Raw genomic sequence first — 24,386 nt, forward strand, 5'->3', positions numbered from 1 at the left:
TTATTTTTTAATTTATTATTACATTTATTATTTTTTCTATTGAATTTTTTTATTGTGAATCATTGTATTGTATTTTAATTCGTTTTATATGTAAAAAAATGTATTTAAGTTAAATTTGTATATTAGGTTACCTATTTTGAAATAAAGATATCTATCTATCTATCCATTTCATTAAACTCTCATGCAAAAATCAGACTGGTGTTTATCACCAACTGGGCATTTTAATGAGTGGAACACGAAGAACATGTCAAATGACAGAAATCATGTTGGTTAGTAATAGCAGTCGGATTTTTGCATGAGACTTTAATGAAAGGGTAACAAATAAATTGGATGTTCTGTCTGACAAAATACATGGGATGTTTTCGTAATCTGATCAAAGTTGGTCCGACTAGACACCGTTCAGCTATTAACAAATTTTCAGCTTGCTATTAATCAACTTCTTTTGGTAGGCGGGATCCAGGCCGAGGTGTATACAGCGCCAATTCATTTGAGTTTCTATCGTTATAAATATGAACAATTGGTATTTAATGTGTAAGGGAAAATGAAAATGTAGTATGTCAAAGTGTGTAAATAATTTTATTTCCTTAGCTGAGCGCTTTCGACATAAACGTCATCATCGGAGCTAATGGTCAAATACTAAAAAAGTACCGCTACATAGAGGTGTAAAAAAGTGCAACTTAGGAATGTACATTTGATTTTTAAATTTTGAATGCTAACTTAGTCCTCCGTACAACAGCAAACAGCAAAAAAACAGAAAGAAACGGCCACATACACGTTGCACAAAAACATATAAACTTTTTTCATGGTCCGGGTGTTGATATCACCCGTCCATCCTTGGCCTAGTAACAACAGCTGACTGACCTGTTGTTACTAGGCCAAGGATAGACGGGTGATATCGACACCCGGACCATGAAAAAAGTTTATATGTTTTTGTGCAACGTGTATGTGGCCGTTTCTTTCTGTTTTTTTGCTGTTTGCTGTTGTACGGAGGACTAAGTTAGCATTCAAAATTTAAAAATCAAATGTACATTCCTAAGATGCACTTTTTTACACCTCTATGTAGCGGTACTTTTTTAGTATTTGACCATTAGCTCCGATGATGACGTTTATGTCGAAAGCGCTCAGCTAAGGAAATAAAATTATTTACACACTTTGACATACTACATTTTCATTTTCCCTTATTCATTCAAGTGTGTACAAACTTATCAGTCTTTCAACTATATTTAATGTGTCTTATCGTGTTCATAAATAGTAGAATTTGTTAAAAAACTATTGTTAATAGTGTTTTTGCTTAAAATTAACTACTGTGGATTTTCTAAAAATATGTCCTCGTTTGCGGACATTGTGAGTCAAAGGAAAAATTATTTTTTAGGTAAATATAAAAATGTGCTCTGTCCAAAAAGTATGACTAGATGGATTTTGTCATTGGCTCATACATGATTATAAACCTAATGCATCCAGATGTAAATTGCCTGGTTATAAGGGCAACTCACGAATGACATGCAACAAATGCAATGTTCATCTGTGCATTTGTTTTGTAAGATACCATACATTATATTTTGAGTAAAATACTTTAGTTTTGTTTTTTGCCAGTATTAAAGTAAAATATCTAATATTTGCATGCAACCTTTTATTTTCCAGATCCCTTTTTCAAATTTTTAATCTTTCATTAAAGAGTGGGATATTTCCAGCCTGTTGGAAAAAAGCTTTACTACTCCCATAATTAAGTCTGGAGATAACTCTCAGGTTAACAATTACAGACCCATCAGTATACTTAGTTGTATTCCTAAAGTATTTGAGAGTATTGTTTGTGACTATTTAGGTGCTACCTTAAAATGCTATTTTACAGACCAACAATTTGGATTTATTCGTCAACGGTCAACTGAGCTAAATCTATTAACATTCACTGATTTTATCTTGGAATCTTTGGAGGATGGTACTGAAGTTCACGCTGTATATACGAACTTTACAAATGCGTTAGATCGTGTAATCCAGCGGTTCTCAATCTGTGGTACATGTACCACTGGTGGTACATTTCATTATTTGAGGTGGTACACAAAACTCAAAACAGCCAAAATCAGCACCACTATTGGCACAATTATAGTTAATTAGATCACCTAGCTAGATAGGTATTTTAGTTAGGTGGTACCAAAAATAATAAAAAATATTTGGTGGTATCTGACTCAAAAAAGATTGAGAACAGCTGGTGTAATCCATAAAGTTTAATAAGTTACATAGTATGGGTATTCAAAGGCCACTACATCTTTTAACTACATGCCAACTTTTAACTACATGCGCTGGCGTATTTTGCACGCCAGATATAAGAATTCTACTGCAAGTACATATATTTAAAAATTTAATTTTTGAACTTGTTTATCTGTCTAACCTAACCTATCACTGGAATGTGCTTTACCATTGGTTTTAGTTTCGTTATAATCGGTGACAATATATGCCACGATTATAGTAATATAAGTAGTAATATAAGTACATCTTTCAATTGTTTTTTAGTCATTATGGCACAAAATATATTTTTCTTTTAAACAATATTTTTTCTAATGTAAAAAATCACATTTCAAACAATTTTTTATTAGTAATTTTATTTATCATGGAATTAGATTCCAGTTATAAATCAGAATTAGCTTACTGAGAAGGAACTCCAAGCATTTGCTGATGCCGAATAAGGTTTATAACAAACAACTAAATTTATTTTTTCAAAAAAAAAACAGATCCGCCGTTTTTAAGTGTTAGTTTCTTGTGGTGTATAAAATATGCCACACGTGTAGTTATGTTATAACTTGATGCGCAGGTAGTTAAAGGTTAATAGTGCATATTCAAGGTTCATAATCAAATGAGATTGAGGTACCATCTGGTGTACCTGAAGGTTCGCACGTAGGTCCTCTTCTCTTTAATATCTATGTGAATGATAGTATCACCTGTTTTGTCCATTTACACTCTCTCATATTCACGGATGATTTAAAGCTTTATAAAAAGATCATGAACATCTATGATCACCACTACCTACAAGCAGATTTGAATCGTTTGAGCCACTGGTGTGAAATAAATGGTATGGAACTCAATGTTAGCCAGTTAATGGTCTTTAGTCGTAGCAGAAACCCCACCAACCAGATCTATACTATAAAAGGTTGCCCTTTAGAATCTGTAATCCAAGTTAAAGATTTAGGTGTTGTTGTTGATTCTACTTTATCATTCATACCATATCTCGTCTGGTGAGGACAATAGTGGCGAAACTTCAAAATGAACATTTAGAGATAATATAATTTGAAGTTTTGATGAAACTGCTGAATAGTATAACTGACTAATAGGTAATAATTTTGCAGAATTTTTCTAATAATATGCTTCTAGTTATGTAAACCAATTACTAGAAGTAATTTGATTTGAAGAAAAGATGGATATTGTATTTATTTTTGATTTTTTTTCTGCGTTACATCATTATTGCATTATCGAGGAATTGAATTTGATGTTTCGCCACTATACTTTACTGCTACTACACAACAACAGTTTAGTTTTTATTTTAAATAATTAAAAAATTTACTTTTAAAAATAAATAAAACGCATCAAATAAAATATTGCATTGTATACCCTATTCCACGAACATATGCCTGTTTAGGATTACTTCGACAACAAATATTTTACTGTGCAAAATAAGAAGAACGAAAGTAAATTGCAAATTACATTGTTGTTTATTGGAATAATTATTAGCGCCATTTACTTTCGTACTTCTTATGTTGCACAGTAAAATATTCGTTGTCGAAGTAATCCAAAACAGGCGTATGTTCGTGGAATGGCCCATACAAACCAAACAGTTATTTACAAAATGAAACTAAAGTACCATAGAAGTACAGCCGGTTCCTAAAAAAACTGATACGACTCTTAGCAAGATTTCATCATGTTGAGCAGTGTATTTGATTGATCTGACATTATATTTATTATGACAGACAAATAATAAAATAAACAAACAACAAACAACTGATTCATGAAAAAACTAATAAGTATTTTAGAAAAATTTAAACGCAGGATGAAAGATTACATTATTACCGAGGGCGGAAAGCCCCTTAGAATAAACAAGCAGTTTCTATTGAATGAAATATTTGAAATTAAATATCACACTTTTTTTATTTTCAGCCCTGTAACTTATTAAAATAAATATTATAGAAGTTTTCAGGGACTTTCAGCCCTCGGTAATAATGTAGTCTTTCATTCTGAGTTTAAATTTTTCAAAAATATTTATTAGCTTTCTCAGGATTCGAAAAAAAATGAATACAATTAAAATACATTGAGAATTTTGACATGCGTCACAATTTATTTATTTTATTTATTTATTTATTCACGGGCAAGCCCTATTCCGATATAAATTTTACAGTGTTCTAAATTATATAACATAATTATACAATTATATAACATTAATGTTAACCAATTATATAACATAAACTATCGTAATATAACATATAACCAAGTGGTTTGAGAAAAAATAACTCGTATGAGTAATACAGTTACAAAAAAGAAAAAAAAAAGAATAAGATAACATTAGGTCAGTACAATTACAAACAAAAGATATCACCTAAATCAATTCGGAAATGTTGTAAGGTATAACGGTTTTAATTTATCTAATACATACAGGTCATGTAACACTAATCACAATACAAAAGCTCTGGCCGAAAATATTAAAAAGTTAAAAAGTTAGGGAAGAAATTAGGTTTTTAAAGCGGGAAACTGATATATTAAAAATTTCGAGGTTATTTAATGAGTTAGCTAATCGAAGAGTTCTAGGAATAAATGTGTTGTAAGAATAATTGAATCTATGAAAAGAGACATAAAAGGTTTGCACCTGCCTAGTCGAACGACTGGGGACAAATAGAGATATTTTGGAGAGAAGTTCGGGGCAGTTACACAGCCCGTTGATAATTTTAAATAAAATAATTAAGTCTCTTTGTTTTCTGCGTACCTCAAGAGGAGGTAAGTTCAGTATGCGCTCTAATACAGAATAGTCACAGTATACATGCAACTTACTGGCAGTATATCTCAGAAAATTGTGTTGGACAGCCTCAATCTTCAGTTTATGAGTAAAGTAATAGGGGGACCAAATTGTGGAACAGTAATCGAAATGAGATCTAACCAGGGAGAAATAAAGAGATTTAATAGCTGAGATGTTTGTAAAGTCTCTAGTGGTTCTTTTTATAAAGCCAAGCATCTTCATAGACTTCTGTATTGTACTGTAAATGTGTGATTTATAGCTAAGGGCGGAGTCAAGGATCACACCTAGATCCCTAGTTTCAGAGGCAGAATGTAAGGTCAGATTATTTATACTATATTCGAAGATGATTGGATGATGAGTTCGGTGGAAACGAAGAATATGGCATTTGGATGCATTCAAACACATACCATTTTGCATACACCAGTTAGATAGGCGATCAATATCACCTTGTAGACTAAGTGAATCAGCCTCAGATGTGATTATTTTAAAACATTTTAAATCATCAGCAAATAACAAAGTTTCACTTACTTGGAAACAGGGTATTAGATCATTGATAAATATATTAAACAACAGAGGTCCCAAGTGTGATCCCTGTGGTACACCTGAGTTAACAGAGATGGTATGAGAATAGTGATGATTAACCCTGACAATTTGCAATCTTTGCGTAAGATAGCTCTTGAGCCACTTCAATATAAGGCCATCAACTCCGTATAAATAAAGTTTATGAATCAAGAGCTCATGATTAACTTTGTCGAAAGCTTTGGAAAAGTCAGTATACACAGAGTCAACTTGTAAACCCCTCTCAAGAGCATCTGTCAAAAAATGAACATATGTTATGAGACCCAATTCTGCTGATTTTTTGGATGTAAATCCAAATTGTTGGGCCCCTATAATTGGCGAGAAGTCATAACTTAAATAATCGGAAATAATGCTCTCAAAAACTTTAGGAATAGCATTAAGAATACAAATGGGACGATAGTTACCTATATCCGATTTTCGACCTGATTTATATATTGGAGTGACATAAGAGTTTTTCCAGTAGTCTGGAAATTCCCCTGTTGATAAAGACTTATTAAATATATAAAAAAGTGGGCGCGATAGAATGAAGCTGAATGTTTTAAGGAAAGTGGGGGGAATTCCATCAGGACCAGGACCTTTGTTGGTATTGAGTTCAGACAGTTTTTCGTAGATTTTTGAAATTTCAATGTGATAATTAGACACATTAACCAAAGGTGAAATCTGGGTTACATGCGGATGTAAGGATTGGTTAGTATAGACGGAAGAGAATTGGTTAGCAAAAAGATTAGCAATATCAGTTCCATTGAAGGCAGTACGATCTCCAAGAGTCATTGTATTAGGTATAGCGTTATTTTCCCTTTTACTACTTACAAATTTCCAAAAGGATTTAACGTTACTAACAATAGAATGTTCGGTACGTTGAATGTAATCAGCCTAACACTGTCTTGATAAAAATTTACATCTAGTTCTTAAGTTACTAAATGCTGCATAACTTTCTGGACACCTTGTGCTCTTATATATCTTGTGCACTGATTTCTTCTCGTGAAGCAACTTCTTCAGCTCAGAGGAGTACCAGCATGGATATTTCTTATCACAGATTTTTTTTAGCGGAACAAAACAATCAATGATGGAATAAAAAATGTCGTAAAATACAGAAACCATGTCAGAGAGTACTTTTCCTTGAAGTGCACCATCCCAATTAATTGCTTGAAGGGATGAACGAATTGCTGCATAGTCAGCATGAACAAAGTCATAATAATACTCTTCACCAGATAAATGATCATTTGTGATTTTGAGTGGCAAACTGCATTCAAGCGGAGGATGATGTGTGTCCACTGGAATTAAAGTGTCGATAGCCTTCAATACATCAATACCCAATGGAGATAAAATGAGATCAAGCGTAACTCCTCTATCGTTGGTTATTTCGTTGGTCTGGAAGAGATTGAAAAAAGCACAGATATTGGATATAGTTTCAATAGAATCAGCTTCAGATTGTGTAGCTGTAGGCTGGGGAGAAGCAACGGAACAATAATCATCGACATCCCAAACTGCAGATGGAAGATTAAAATCACCCAATAGAAAAAGGTTTGCTCTATCATATTGCTCGCTTATAGTGATAAGCTGTTCAAAGTACGATTGGTATAAAGTAGCTATAGATTTAGGTGGAAAATATACTGTACCGATTATAGATTTGTTATTAAAGAGAACAAACAACTGTTCAATCGAAGGATCAGACTGAATTTGATAAGAAGGAATTGAGTTCTTAATGGCAATCAACACTCCCCCACCTCTACTGAAGACACTGGAGTCCTTAGAGCGGTCAGTTCTGTAGATGTTGTAGTTGAGAAGTCCAAGTTCAGCATCCGTAATTTCAGGTGTGAGCCAGGTTTCAGTTAAGATAATGATATCATAGGAACAGTTGCTGACATTCAAGCTGAGGTCAGACAGTTTAGTTCTTAGTCCTCTAACATTTTGGTAATAAAGTATAGGGCTGCCCGGTTTTAGTTTTTTTTGCAGATTTTCGGTGTATTGTTGAAGTATTTAATAGTTAAATTTTGCTCACCAGCCTGTTGACGCACTCTAAGTTCGTTTTTCACTGAATCGAGTTGCTTTTTCTGACAGGGAGTTTGATCAGATAGGAAAAATATTTTATTTGCCTGGCCTAATTTAACTTTGTTTCTTAAGATTTGATGCACTTCGCGAGCCGAGGAAAGAACGACTTTAATTGGTCTATGACCGTTTTTATTCTTCTTCCCAAAACGAAAGATATGTTTACTGTTGACACTTATCGCACCTTCACTCGCTCCAGATAAAAGTGTTTTTATTTGATTAATATCCTCAGTTGAAGTTGATGGTTCTGGGAGATTGAAGATAAGTAAATTATTTGACCTTTTTTGGCGTTCGTGTAGCTCATTTATGATGTCATCGGTTATTGGAAAGTTACTCTTGTTATCTTTTAGCATCTGGATTTCAGCTTTGAGTAAGGTGACTTCGCACTTCAGGTTTTCAACTTCTCTTAGAATTTTGGGCACACTTTTGAATGACAGTCGGCAATCAGAACAAAAGTAGAACAACGTTCTCTTCTGGATTACAACAGCTCGAAGTTCAGAAGCACTTAAGCCAGTACATCCTTCGGTCGGATGAAGAATAATATGACAGCTGTCACAAGCCACTGATTTATCACTGATATCTTCATTGCACTTTGAACACTTATTTGCAGCCATAATGCCAATTTCACTGGGCTAATATAATGTGAGTATATCAGTTCTAATATTCCTGGACTAATAAACCTATCACCTCAATTAAGTTCTTATCAGTTGGCACTTTTTTTGGCTTAATTAGTAGCTTTTTATAAGGAGTATACACAATAGATGAAATAATATTATCAAATATTGATTGGACTTGCAAACAAAAACAAGAAAATTAATCTCTTCAATGAACGTAGATACATTTGAAGAACAATACACAAAAAGAACGAAAATTTTGGATAAGTTTAAACCACTTTAAATCCAATAATTCGAGCAGAGATCAAAAAACACTGTTTAACTTGACTAATGACTTTATAAATATGATTTTGCAATATGATAAATTTTGCATTAACTCAATGTAAAATTCTAAACTGTTGAATTCCAGCTTCCCTAATTGTTTGACATCAAAAGACATTAGAAACTATTTGTAAATGATTCAAATCTGTATTGAAAACAACTGTTAAAATTGGTCTACGTAATTAAACATATTCCAAAATTTTGTAAAAATGTAATACATTTCAGTTTTCAGCCCTAACTTAGGCCACACACAATGCAATAATGTTCACATTTTTGAACTGTCAATATTTTTATTTTATCATCTATTGTAAAACAATACAGTTGATAAGATACCCTCAGTTGCGGAGAAAGTATTAATAATAAAGATTAATAATAAAGTCTAATAACCGTGGAACAGAATAAGCTATCTGACAAATTTTAAGATTTGGCAGTGACATTGACAGTATGTAAATATTAAGTATTTATCCTTCAAAATACACTGCTCAATTTTCGACAAAATACGCGTCAAGAGTCGTATCAGTTTTTTTTGGAACCAGGTGTACATAGAAAAATAACAAAATAAGATCTTAAGTAATAATTATTAACATTATCTCTGTTAACACGAAAATGATAAACATGATAAAAAATAAAAAGTAAGCAGAAGAACTATGAATAGTAAAATTAAATTCATCATTTCACTTATGATTCATATTTTAAACTACTAAAGAACTGATTGTGGGCAGAAGGAATTGATTTATTTTGTAAGAGACTTTTTAAGTCATCAAACTTCTTATTAGAAATGAATATTGGTTCTCGATAGAGTGGAACCAAAGAATACTGATACAAAGTACATAGACTTACACCGATTGGCTTCTGAGGCAAAGATATCATAATATGGGTTATATATTCATAAATACAAACAAGGAAATTATAAAATTATTATATGTAATAATATGTGTTACATCTCATGTCATTTTTAAGGAGAATGTGACTCACACTGTTTGACTTCTGAAGCATCCATTTGTTAGTGAATTGGCAAAATAATTGAGCATGTATCTAAAAACATTGTATGAAACAATGAGCTTTTTAAAACTAATTGTAAACATGTGGACGATGACCATGGACATCGTGTCACATTTAACCACCACATTTAACACCACATTTAACATCACATTTAACACCAATTTCTTGTCACAACTCATTATTTTAAAAATGTCGTCTATAGACATTGTGTCACATTACATCAATGGAAATTGGACATCTATGGACGTTCTGTCCTACAACGTGTTAAGTAAGTATGGTATCAAAAGGTCTACCAAACTTCCTGGGAGGAACATGATTGTGCGAGCTGCTCTACCCACTTTGAAACTACCAGAGAAGGCAAGAAATGGTACATCACATCTTATTAATGAGTAAACAAATTATTAACAACTGCATACAAATATAAATTATATCTTATGCATACGTTTTGTCAGTGTTTCTTATGTGATTGCAAAATAAAGATGTTCTAAAAGCTACTTATGAAAATAGGGAAGAACATACAACTGTTTGTAAATAACAACATATCAATGCGAATATTAAATATGTACCAACTACTAACTAAGCTTACCTATCCCTTCTATTTTATTTAAAAGTTCTCTGTAAATTATTTTTCTCTCTCGTGAATTCCTTCTCATTGTGCCACGATTCTCTTGATTTTCACTAGAAAATTGTTCCATTTCAGATAAGAGAAACAAAGATTATCTAATTTCCCGGAAGTAATGAATCGAGTTTATGTATTTTTTCCTATGATTCTATGATTTATTAAAAAATGCAGATTGCAATCTTGCACTTGCACTTCAAATTCAAACATCAAACTCAACTACTCAACTCAAACAAAAACAAATCGCGCCATGCGCCATTTTGTGATGTCATCTTATGTCATTTTCTTCTCTTCATTTAACCCCGTAATACCCGGGTGCCCGGGTGTAAGGTATCAGCGACTAGTTTAAGTGGAAAATAGAAGTCCACTTTACATCAGCAATAAATTGAATAAGAAATTGACAAAGTTATTCAAGGCCAAATTTGCCTGTACAAAATGTATGGTTTGTAAAAGAAAATGAAGAAATTTGATGAAATAGAACAATTGGATATGTTTTATTTTGTCAAATTTCTTTATTTTCTTTTGTTCACGGAGTCAAATTTGACCTTGAAGAAGTTGGTCAATTTCTTGTTCAATTTATTGTTGATGTAAAGTGCACTTTATGTCTACTTTACATCAACAATAAATTGAATAAGAAATTGACAAAGTTATTCAAGGCCAAATTTAACGTGTACAAAATGTATGGTTTGTAAAAGAAAATGAAGGAATTTGATGAAATAGAACAATTGGATATGTTTTATTTTGTCAAATTTCTTTATTTTCTTTTTATTCACGGCAAAATTGGGTGTTTTGTATAAGTCAAATTTGACCTTGAATAACTTTGTCAATTTCTTGTTCAATTTATTGTTTTGCCCCAATTTTGCCGTGAATAAAAAGAAAATCAAGAAATTTGACAAAATAAAACATATCCAATTGTTCTATTTCATCAAATACACAAACCATACATTTTGTACACGTTAAATTTGGCCTTGAATAACTTTGTCAATTTCTTATTCAATTTATTGTTGATGTAAAGTGGACATTAATTTTTAAAACTCCATCTAAAAAAGTTTACTTTATAGAAAGTTTAAACACCAAAAAGCAAATTAAGTGTGAGCTTTTAAAACTAGGTGGTGACCAGGCGTCAGAACTATTTACATATATGTAATTAAATTGTTGGGTCAGTAGTTGTACTCAAAGTTTTTATTATCTATCAAAGCATTCAAAGTATCCCAAAGTATATTTTTTTTAAACTAAAAATTAAGAGACCGTTTTTTTCTCTAATATGGACTTAGAGCCAGGGACCCGGACCGAAATGAAATAAAAGGTTCCGGTCCGGTTCCGGTTCTAGTAAAATTCAAAATTTTAGGTCCGGTCCGATTCCGGTTTTGTTAAAATATTTTTATTTGGTTCTGACCAATTTTTTCGGTCCAAACGGTTTTCTTCGGTTCCTTCAAATTTTTCAATTTCACAGTCTGATAAAAAAGTAAATATATGGTGTAATTTCTCTATAAATTTTTTTTATGTAAGATATAGTAGGGGAGGAAAGTATGCTAAATTTGCAGTTACTCGAGCGATATGGGGACCTATTGGGTTGTGAAGATTAGGTCCTAAAACCAAAAAAAAGTTAAGTAAAGTTTTCTATTTAGGTAGGGACTTTTCATTTTTTAATTTAGTTTTCCATTTCCAACAATTGTTTTTCCGATTATAGAGCCATATCTATCCATAATTCGAAAAAATATCTCGAATAAAAGTTACTTATTTTTATGTAAGAAATCCAAATCTGCAATAAAAAATGGGGACTTCTATTTAAGATTTTAAAGTAACCCCCACCCCACCTCCGTGGAGGGTCGTGTTTGGTGTCAAAATATTTAATACGTGTGTGACGTGTATTTTGCACTTTTTAGATTTGATGTTCATTTTCGCGGGGTTCCTGTTTAAAATTTTAAATTTATCCCAAACTCCTCTCCGTGGGGGGTGGTGTTTGGTATCATTCGATAAATTTTTGAAAAATATTGAACACGTAATTTTTAGTTTTTCGATCTGACGTTAATTTCTCGTAATATTCGCTTTTTTCTTGTGAAGCTTTGTGACTCACCCATTTCCTTACGACCCGCTCAAACCGTCAGATTTTTTAAATGTACACTGTTAATTATTATGCTATGCATGTACTTAACTTACGCTATCTTAATCTGACAATTTCGAGTTATTCTCAGAATAGATTTTTTTCGGATCTCCTTAACGAACTCCCCTGTATTAAGATCCAATGTACGGTAGGGGTACATTTACAGAGTAGGAATAAGGTTTCTCCCCATGTGATTTCCTGACGCGCTCGAGTAACTGCAAAAATCCCCGCTTGGGCTCCCCTACCAATATGGCTCAATTCATTTATATCTCTGTATGTCATTACATAATCTAATAATTGTTGACATTATTAAATTATATTTTCCCATCACAACCAACTCCAAAGATTTATCACCGATTATCAATTAGTGACCACTGATCAGGTGCAACAGTTAACAATGGATAGATTAATTTTATTATTTTAAAATTTGCTAAAACGGCATCAATTTAGTTAAATAAAATATTTGACAATATTCTGAAATACAAACAATTTTAATTTCGTCAACAACTTCAGAAACATTTGTTGACCAGAATTAAAAGAAGAAATTATTATAACATATTTTTTTTTATGGTTTTTGAGTTGATTTTAAAAATAATAAAACATCTTTAAATGTAGCGTTTATCGCTGTGTCTAGGTACACGCTAACGTGTACGCAAATAAAAAAGTTACGTACACGCGAAACGTCATCAAGTCAGTGACGTCACTATTTAGCGTGCACTGTTACTGGTTTTTTGCATACACGCTAACTTGATAAGTATACTTGTATATACCGCGAGTGTCAGAGTGTTAGAATTTGTCTAATCGCGTTGTTTTTACTATAAAGAGTTTTCTTATTTTTTATTTGTTTGGTGTTTCTTTAATTCTATGGAATAGTGGACAATTATTTAGTTCTTTTAATGAGTTTAACATTATTTTAAAACAGTATGAAAAAGATAAGAGACAAAAATTCGTGATTAAGGGTAGTAGAAGTATTAAGATAAAATATACAGGGCGATTGATTTGTTTGATAAAGCTTAGTAGATCCGCTATAGTAATAGATAGCAATAAAAATTAGTAACAAAAATTGCAACAAACTTTGAGCTTCATAATATTACAAAATTAGTTAGAATGTTACATAGGGGGTTCGATAACATATAGTGGCAGACCAAACTTATATTTTTTTAATGGAACATCCTATATTTTAAATTTGAAATCTTCTTTACTTTCTCATCACAAAAATATAAAGGTTTATTATGTTAAAAATGAATAACCATTTTCAATTGTGCAGCATATGTGCAGCAATGTGAGCAGCATATGTGCCTCCTGATGAGAGACTAATAAGTTTCGAAACCGGTAGAGGTGCTTGCAGCACTCTCTGATTGGACTGGAATATAGTTCGGCTGTATTTTCGTTTTGCAACAAAATTGAAAATGGTTATTCATTTTTGATTTACATTTACTCTGTGTGGAGTATGAAGGGAACCAGTCTCGTTGGAACTTTACCGCGCTGAGCAGATGGGACGTGAATTGTAAATTGTAGAATTCCCTCATCTTCCTTAGTCTCAGCATCCGTATGGCTTGCAAATTGTAGAAGCCTCGGAGGTGTAACCAGAGAAGGTTCCCATTGTTTTCATTCTGGTGGGATATGCTATATGCCATTAGAGTGAAAACTTAGTCTTTCGTTTATTATGTTATATAGGGTATTTACAAAGTTATAACCAATTTTCTATGAAAATAGTAATAAGTTTAACTCGCTGTATAAATAGAAATAAACACAACAGCATTGGTTTATAAACTGGTATAATTAACTTACGTATAAAAATTATTTTAACAGTATATTTTGTACATGTCATGTCAACTAAATATTTATTTTGTTAACCTGAATATTATACTTTTATATACACATTAATTTATTACAATTAAGTTTGAGACATCTTAATGGTTCGGCTTTCATTCCCCTTCCTTTAATAACAAATATTGTTCTATCAAACAAACGTAAAACATAAGAAAATAGCGTGCACAAAAATATAAAGTTACTGTGCACGCTAAATAATGACGTCACTGGCTTGATGAAGTTTAATTCGCGTGTACATAACTTTCTTATTCGCGTACACGCTAGCGTGTACCTAGACACAGCGATTTTTTTATTTATTAACAAAAGTAGAAAACACTACAAAATTGTTTGCATTAACTCATGATACTATAAATAACATACTTTATTTATAGTATCATGCATTAACTTATAACAAAAACAAAAATAACAATATTGTAAGCAACAAAACCAAAACCGATAAAACCTTTTAAAAAATTAAGTGAACGGTTCGGTTCCAAAAATTATATTTAATATCAAATAAGGGTTTAGTTTCGGTTCTGGTCCACTAAAAAATAACGGTTTCGGTTCGGTTTTCTGTTTTTAGCGGTACGGTCCGGGTCCCTGTTTAGAGCCTTTTTGTCCTATCACCTTAAGGCTGTATGACACTATGCATTTTCTTGTATCATTTCTAATATCGTTTCTGATATCGTTTCTTGTATACATTTTCTTGTATCATTTCTTGTACGTACATTTGTGCCCTGTATGACACTATGCAAGTTCTTGTATCGAAAATTGTATGAAATTCGGCACGTGATTGGTCGAAATTTTGTTTATCACCCTGTGTCACGTTATGGCAGTACTGCATACTGCATCTACAGCTACAGCTGATTTTGAAGATTTTATAAAATTTATAAACTTTTAATTAACATTTTAATGTTAACCAGAATTTTACGTTGACTGTTTGAGGTTGATTATTTGTGTTTTTATTTTGTTTTGATATTTGTGCTAAAATATTTGCATTAGAATTATCTTCAGTTTGATCCAAATTAGGATAACTATTGTATTTTCGTCTATTAAAAAATTATGCACGATGAAACCTAAATTTATAGTATGAACTTTACTAGGAGCTAAATATATGGTTATTAGTAGAACAGTAGTCCATACCAAACGGTATATTAAGTATCGATAAAAGATTTATAAATAATACCTACAAAAACACAAATAAATTCATCAATACATTATTCCATTTTCATTTCAGCCGCCATTATGAGTAAGTAATTATGACATTTTAGATGTTTTACCAGCAGGTTTTATGTTTTTGCTCTTTGCGCAGAAATTGGCGCAGTTCTTGTACAAGAATCTGTGTCTGACTCAAATTCTTGTATCGTTTCTGATATCGTTTCTTGTATCTGTGTATGACACTATGCATTTTTTTGACATATCAGAAACGATATTAGAAATGATACAAGAAAATGTATAGTGTCATACAGCCTTTAGTCATAGCCACCTTTACTTAACAAGCCATGCAGTTGAAACTTGGCAACATCTATTGGTAGACCGATTAATTCTGACAGTTCTCTTTGTTTTTAAATAATTTTCACTGTATTTACAGAGAAACTGAAATATTTTACAATATTTCGTGCTCCAAATTATAAAGAACATTAAAAGGTATGTTATTAAGATGATTTTAGTTTAATATAATATATTTTTATATAAACTTGCGAGCATATAGAAATCCGTCCACTTAAAAATTTTGTCATTTTTAATGTCTTATATTTCCTAAATCTGTTGGCAGATTTAAGTGATTTTTTAATATGTTATAGCCTAATTCTTTTACAATACCGCTGTAATAATATTGTTGCTAACCAGTTAAATTTTTATGGTGTACAGGGCATTTATAAAATACTGAAATTAAAACCCAACTAATAGCCTCCGGTTTTCTTAACATTCTGTTTTTTGATTAATTCGCTTATGATTAACAACTAGATTTGTTCTTTATCAATTCAGGATGTTTCTAAATAAGTGCGACAAAACTTTAAGGGAAAAGGAACAAAATGCAAAATTTTGACGCCTGTATTTTAAATGTAATCATTTTTTTCGAATTCCGAGAAAACTAATAAGTATTTTTGAAAAATTTAAACGCAGGATAAAAGATTACTTTATTACCGAGGGCCAAAAGTCCCTTAGAATGAATAAAAAGGTTTTTTTTTAATGACATATTTGAAACTAAAAATCACACCAAATTTTCTTAGTTTTTCACCCCTGTAACTTATTAAAATAAACATAGAAGTTTTCAGGGACTTTGGGCCCTCGGTCCTAACGTAATCTTTCACTCTGCGTTTAAATTTTTGAAAAATACATTAAGACCGCGTCCCACCATCAAATAATTTGATCAAACTGGTTTGAGCAAACTGAAAGTGACAGTTAAGGCCCCGTCTCACCATCAAATAATTGACAGTTATTTGATCAAACTTGACAGTTAGTGACACAAAGTGACAGTTAGTATGTATAGTTTGTGTCACTAGTCAAGTTTGACTGTCAAGTTTGATCAAATAACTGTCAATTATTTAAAGGCCCCGTCTCACCATCAAATAATTGACAGTTATTTGATCAAACTTGACAGTCAAACTTGACTAGTGACACAAACTATACATACTAACTGTCACTTTGTGTCACTAACTGTCAAGTTTGATCAAATAACTGTCAATTATTTGATGGTGAGACGGGGCCTTGATGGTGAGACGGGGCCTTGTGTTTTAGAATTCCAAAAAAACTGCAATTGTGACGTCACTTTGACGTACTTCCTCAAGTACGTCAAGTTTGCTCAAACTGTTTGATCAAATTATTTGATGGTGCGCGGCCTTTAGTTTTCTTAGGCCCGGTCTTTTCACCTCCGAATAAATATTTATTAGGAACTTTATCCGGCAGATTACATGTAAATATCTCAAATAAACCTCCGAATAACTTTTATCCGGAGGTGAAAAGACCGGGCCTTAAAGGTGGATTTTCACAGATCCGATGTCCGACGGTACGATGATACGATAGAAATTTCAGAGAATTTCATTGGCTGAAAAGTGACAGTTGGGTTTTCGTACGAAATTAAAAAGTCATCGGAAGAAGTTAAAATTATTTTAACTTTTGCACGAAAATCGGAAGAATTTTGACACTGTTGACATTCTATCTTGAACGTCTTGATAACCTTACTTTTGTAAAGTGTTTATGTTTTTGATATATTGAAATGGAACAACAAAATCGTAATTATAAATGGATGTTGTTCTGAAACTATTTTCTTGTGGCATTTTTGTAATTAACTATTTTTAATGAGAAATGAGCCACAATTTTGATAAAAAAAATGATTTTATTTTTTAGTGAAATTGTGGCTTATTTCCCATTAAAGCAGTTAATTATAAATGGATGTGATGGTACTTCTAACAATAACTCACATTTTTATCCTCTTCAAACAGATAATTTGACGAATCCATGATGATCCAAACAATAATAAGAATAAAATCGAAATAAAACTATCTATCTGTTCCTGTTCAATATCCAACAGCAAACATTTGTATCAAATATCAATCCATGGAATAAGAATAATCTGACATATTACACAAATGTCAAAAAATTTCGGATACGACAATCAAATAGTTACTAGGGAGTTTTTGTTGCTACGTAACGTACGCATCTCCGTATACGTAAAGCAACTAACGTGTCGTAGAGGATGAATGTTAAAATAGGTAGTTTTTGTAACTCCCTTAACGTAACGTAAAGCAAATCGTAAAGTCATTTTTAAATTCCGTTGACATTAAAAAAATAAAACAATGTTCACACAATATACAATTAATATACAAATGTAAAAAAAGATAAATGAATGATGAAATTGTATGGTTTTAATTGGTTCTATTTAAATATAAATATATTATTTTTCCTTAGGTTAAATTTTTTTTATTTTTGTTTATACCTACTTTTTAGTTGTAAATTATTGTACCTACATCAGAATTCCAGTATAATGTAAATAGTTTGGTAATATTTATTTGAAAATTTTACTGAAACTAGGTCATTTGTTTATCTAGTTATTAATTGTGGTGATCACTGTATTTCTTAAATTAATACAAGATCTGTTTGTTTTGCTTTATTAATAGACAACTTAAAAACAATAAAATTTTAAATATATTATGAAGTTCCAATTTCCAATTACAAACAGAATAATTTTACTCAAATAGACTAAACCAATATAACCTTAAAATGTTGATAATCGCTGATGAAATGTTCATTTGGTAGGTAATCGGGCAAGATCCTCGTGTGCATTCGGTGACTTTCGTCTCGATAGGGATGCGTTCTCACGTACGTATCAGAACGTTACTTTAGGTAATACGCATCGAGATAGGGGAGTTCAACCATTAATGCGCAAGCGTACATGTCAAAAAGATGCGTTACGTTTACGTATTTGTGTGCACAAAAACTCCCTATAATCGTACGAAAAAATTTCGTATTTCGTGTCTTCGGATATCGGATCTGTGAAAATTAGCCTTAAGTCGGATTTATAGTTTGACGTAGCGTAGACGTAGACGTAACGGAGACGCAGTGGAAAAGATCAACACTGAATTTTGTGTACTCGTGTTTATAAATGAACGCAAGCGCCTGACGGAACATAAGAGAAACGTAACGTAACGGAAGAGATGACCAACTTTCAAGGTTCATAAATAGACAGGTTGCATGGTAACTTTCCACCAATCAGCGTCGAGAATCTAATGGCGGGAGTGACGTCACCCAGAATGCTGCATACAAATTCATTCCCTTCACTCATTGAAATGAACTCGGAAAGTAGGAATGTATTGAAAATGTGTATATTTAAAAAAAATACGTTTGGATTTTTAATGACTATTTATTTCATATATTCTTTAAAAAATGTGGTAGATACCTGTAGAGTTACAAAAATCATAGAATATAATTGCAATTAAATATATGCAGTAGAATAGCATTACTACTTAATTAAAGCAGAAGGAGATTCTTTCTTGTGTATATATGGGACTAAATCATTCAAATATCCTAGGTATATTAATAATGGGTTGAATACAATTTACTTTTTTAAATGATTTTGAGTAGGTATATAATAATTTTGAATTGGGGATAATGCATGTAGTACATTATTATAAATTCCTCCTAACATGTAAACCATGGTGAAAAAGAGATTCAACTAAAGATTTATGTATCAAAATTAGTAGTTTTTCTCTTAAGTTTAACATAAGAGCATCTGATTACGTTAGGTACTGGATTATAATATCTAAAACTATTAAAACATTATGATTCCATTCAATAGGTACCTGTGAAGTTTTACATTAACAGTAAATTATACAAAAATACAATTTCAGTGCAATAAAGGGAATTTTCCCCATTTTATATATTCATTTAGTTTATAATTGTTTATTCAAACGATCTTCAGATGGCTGCAATATTGGTTATAATTTTATATGAAACAATTACATATAATAGATCTATTATCTATAGACTTAATTAGATATATTGTTCAATAAGTCTAAGCAGATTGCAACCTACACAGATGATGTAAACTTGATGTGAAGAACCGCAAGAGACATTACAGAACTGTAATGTCTCTATACAAGAATGTTCTTTACTATACAATACAGCAGAAAGAAAATCCAGTAGGTACTTAATACAACCACATTAAAATGTATCTTAACACTTGTAAAAGAGTTTTGGGTTTAAGTTATTATACTAAAAACACTTAATGATATCTATAGATACATTATATCTCAAGATATAAACACAAATTAAAACACTAACGATATTTAATAACAAAATATAGCCTCCAAACCACGTATTCTATTATGTTTACAAACAATTCGTAAAATTGATCGTCTGGGTGACGTCACGATGACAATATTTCATTTGTCAATGTCAAAGTTACCATACAACCTATGGTATAGGGACCTTGACCAACTTTCATCTTTTACAGTGCGTTTCTTACGTCTGGCCAATCAAAATTAAGAATTTTGTTCTGTCACCCAAAGTGGACACTCCCTCATCAATTTTGTAAAGATAAAGTTGTTTATCAACATATTCGAATTTTGTTAATTATTTTAATACAATGGATGTTAAGTTATTAATTTAATAAAAATATATCATAGAGTCATTTCAATATTTCAGATAAATATGAGTTGTTTATTAGCCTAATTCGGGGTTATATACACATATTATACGATAGGTAAATCCAATAAACATTTTAAAGACCAGAAATGAAACAAAATAGTTGGAAATCCCACGGCATGCGGCACCAAGGAGCATATCTTCGTTTATATCCTAATCCATGTAACACACAAAACAGATAAATATTATAATAAATAGTAGTATAAGTATAAATAAATAAACACAAAGTTTGTTTATTACTGTTCGCATAATTTATAGGCTATGTTGTTGAATTAGAATTAAGTCATTGTTTACTCTTTCTACTCATGCGCAAAAATTCCGCTACGTCGAACTATAAATTGACATAATATTTTCTTACGTTTCCAGTCCGTTTCTTACGTCTCCGTTGCGTCTACGTCTACGCTACGTCAAACTATAAATCCAACTTTAGGATTCAAAAAAAAATAATCCCGTTTATATTCTTGTTATTGGTTTTTTTTTGTATAATAAACGTTACTTACAAGGAATTACTTTTAATGTTATTTTGTACAAACTTCTAATTAATAATATTTCTTGTTCGACTCAAAAAATACTATAAATTTTACCAGAATTTGTACTTTAAAATCGTAGTTTCGAAAGCGGTAGTCCGAAAGTCAGACTACCGACGTCATCAATTGCGACGTTGCCTTTTTCTCTTCACGGCTTGTAAAGTAAAGGCAGTGTGCGTCTTGGACGCAGGGTTGCCAATTTAGTAGATTTTCTACTAAATCTAGTAGAATTTCTTGTGATTTAGTGGGAAAATTTCAAATCTAGTAGATTTTAGAATCTGGTAGAAAATTTAGTAGATTTTAGTAGGATTTGGTTGGAAGTAAAGGAATCTTTTATTTTGACAAATGACAATGACTAATGACATTAGATATTTTTATTTTTGTAAATTTGTAAAAAATAACTTCTAAAATGTGCTAAAATTCTATTTGTTACCTGTAACATAATAGATAAAAAGTAAAATAATATCATGGAAAAGAGTAAAACGTTGAATTTGAAGTGTATTCAGAAATACTCTTTAGTTGTTAAATACTTTTGCATATTATGGGTATATAAAATGGGGAATTTGTGGACAACGTATTGTTAGGGAATATCCAATTCTCAACTACCTAACGAAATGACACCATTGCAGAATCTTCAGACAGCAGTTAAAGTGCTGTTTAATCAATCATAAATGATTGCTTCAATAATTGTTATTGAAAGAAGGTTTGGTATTTTAAAGAGATTTTTCCTATTAATATGGGAAATGAGATGCAATGCAAGATTCCTTTTATTCAAATAGTATCAGCTTTACAAATATTGCAGTTGTTTAGAGAAAACATTGAAATACTGGCAACTGAGCCTGCAGTTAAGCTATGGCAGTACATTTATACATTTTTAACCAGGAGAAAATCTAGTGCAACTTTTGTGCAGTGTGTGTTTGTTTGTTTTAAAATGTTGCCATTTAAGGCAAATACAGTAAAACCTCCGTTAACCAAAACATCGTTAAACCGAAATGGCTGAGAGTTTCAATAATTTTGTCAATAAAAAGTAAATTAAACAAAAAGCAATAAAATTAAGGAAAATGAACATGTTTGAGTGTTTTTTTTTTAAAGAAATCTATTTTCTTTTGCGTTTCCCTTTGACAATGATAATGTTTTGTAGCTATATCTCTCCAATACTATGTAATTTGATAAAATAATAGTACAAAAAACAATGTCATTTTTAACTGAAATTCTTGTTATCCAAAACAGCCTACCCCCCAATTATTTCGGTTAACGGAGGTTTTACTGTAAATGGTTAATGTTGATAACATATTATTTTTCTTGGACTGCAGTTTGTTAATAAATTTATAAATACATACATGATATTGGTGTTTGATTTAAAGTATGTTATATCATATTCCGTTAAAAGAACTTCCACAACTAGCAAAAATGTATGAATAAACAAATTGTTTTAAAGGACAAACAAAATAATAGTAAAGAAATTGGCTTTATGGTGGTTTTTTATAGCACATTTAAATAAACAAATGCTGATGGCATGCAAATGAAAGTGTAATAATTTTGGTTCAAAACTTTTATAGATTCTAATACATAAAGTATTAAAATTTAAAAAATAAATACTTAAACCTTTGTTTTATTGTATTAACCTGTTTACATTGTTAATACCATTTATGTTATATATCTGTTGAATTGAACTCCTACTTTTGAATCCAGAATTTTAACAAATCCTAAACTTTTCCACAATGTCTCGTCTCAAGCATGATATTTGTGCATTCAAATTAATTTACATTGCATCTTAAATACCTTAGATTGCATATCAACCAAAGGATAACATGGAACAAACACCTCCAAATGAAATGCAGGCAGTTGGATCTCAAGTTCAGACAAATGTACTGGCTCCTTGGTAGGACATCCAAATTGTCATTAACACATTCACGGACATGACTGCATATGAAGTCACTTACTCCATAAGATGTGTTTACATCTGAAGCGTGTCCGTGAATGTGTTAAATAACAAATTACTACTATACAAAGCCATGCTGAAATCAATTAGAATGTATGGTATCCATCTCTGGGATTGTGCTAAATTAACACACATCACAACCATACAACAATTTCAATCAAAAGTCCTTAGATTAATTACTGGCGCACCCTGGTATGTCAGTAATCTCACACTGATCTGAATATTCCCTTCGTAATAGATGAAATGCAGCGACCAACCATGAAAGTCGAACAAGAAACAAAGACAACGAACTGATCAAACAGATCTACCAATGGACCAATAATCAGAAGATTCAAGCGAACATGGCTACAAGATTTAATACAACAGTGAAATAAACCTATAAGACAAAGCATCATTGGATCATCATCCTTCCTTGTTTAAAATTTCATTCAAACTTGCTTAAAACTTTTAAGAAATTGATTGTAAATAAAAGTTAACAAGGAGAAAAAAATATATACAAATGTTATTTTAATTCCGATATACCTACCTTTAGACATTACAAAAGACAGAAACATACCATTGTAGGTTTAGAATTAGCGGAAATCGAAAATATTTTAAGTTAAAAATGAACTTTGTACATATATACTATTTAATATTTTTTTGCCTAGAACTTATAGTTGTCTTTTACATGTTTAATATGTAGAACTTTCCTTTCAGTTAAATACAACTTATTTTTACCTACTTATTTCTTCTTAGAGGGGATATTTTTTGATATGTGCAATCAGATGAAATTGCCAATGCTTGCAGCATTTTATCAGTTGGGGTTTATTGAGTGTTAGAACGAACTTTAATGTACTATTTTTAAAATAAGTATACAATTCGAAACGTTAAGCTAACTTAATTTTGAAGTAAAATTTTGGATAGTAAACTGTGTTAAGCACAAGAAAGTGACTTTAAAAAATTAAATGTACAAAATGTATTAGCCATAGATAAATAATATAGTATGGTATTAGCATTGTTTAAAAAAGGATAAATCTTAAACAATGGTATTAGTTAAAATGTAACTTGTTTTCACCACTTTCTCCTAGAGAGGATATATTTTTCTATACAATAAATATTCAACATTTTTTTTTATTTTTTAGAAGATTCAGTTATGTTGTTCATGTAAATATTTATAAAATTTATTTTATTTTAAATAAAAATGGTTTTTGTCATTGTTTTTGTATATATAACAAAATAGCCTGTCATCTGTCATTTCTTCTTCTTTTTTCGGCTGTCATCTGTCATTTCTTCTTCTTTTTGGGCAGTTACCTGTCATTTTTTTCTTCTTTTTTGGCTGTCATGTGTCATTTGTTAGCAAATAATTTAGTAGAATTTTTGGTAGATTTCATCCTCAATCTAGTAGAATTTAGCAGATTTTATATATAAATCTAGTAGAAAACGAGGTTCGGTCGTTGGCAACCCTGCTTGGACGCACTCTGAGTAAAGGCAGTGTGCGTCTTGGAAGAGTGTTGCCATCGTATACGCTAAAAGCTGATTGGCTCCGCCATCTTTTGCTCAGATTTCCGGATTAATTTGGAAGGGGTAAACAGATGATCAGTTGTTTATTTTTCGTTTACTCTGGTTTAACCTCACTTAACTAGATAATCGAGAAATATTAAATTACTATTATTCAGGTTGAAAAATGCCTTCCTCTAAGGT

General features: G+C 31.3%; 1 protein-coding gene across 1 annotated transcript in view; it reads right to left on the bottom strand.

Annotated features, from left to right (window-relative positions):
• Window positions 1-10,461, bottom strand: part of LOC114338187 (non-structural maintenance of chromosomes element 4 homolog A) — a 59,634-nt gene extending 49,173 nt beyond the window's left edge. Inside the window, exon 1 of the mRNA XM_028288775.2 lies at window positions 10,145-10,461. Within this exon, the coding sequence (XP_028144576.1) occupies window positions 10,145-10,253 (109 nt within the window). The 5' untranslated portion in view covers window positions 10,254-10,461. The remainder of the gene's footprint in view (window positions 1-10,144) is intronic.
• Window positions 10,462-24,386: the final 13,925 nt, after the last annotated feature.

This window comes from Diabrotica virgifera, chromosome 6, assembly GCF_917563875.1.
Source record: "Diabrotica virgifera virgifera chromosome 6, PGI_DIABVI_V3a".
Lineage (NCBI taxonomy): Eukaryota > Metazoa > Arthropoda > Insecta > Coleoptera > Chrysomelidae > Diabrotica > Diabrotica virgifera.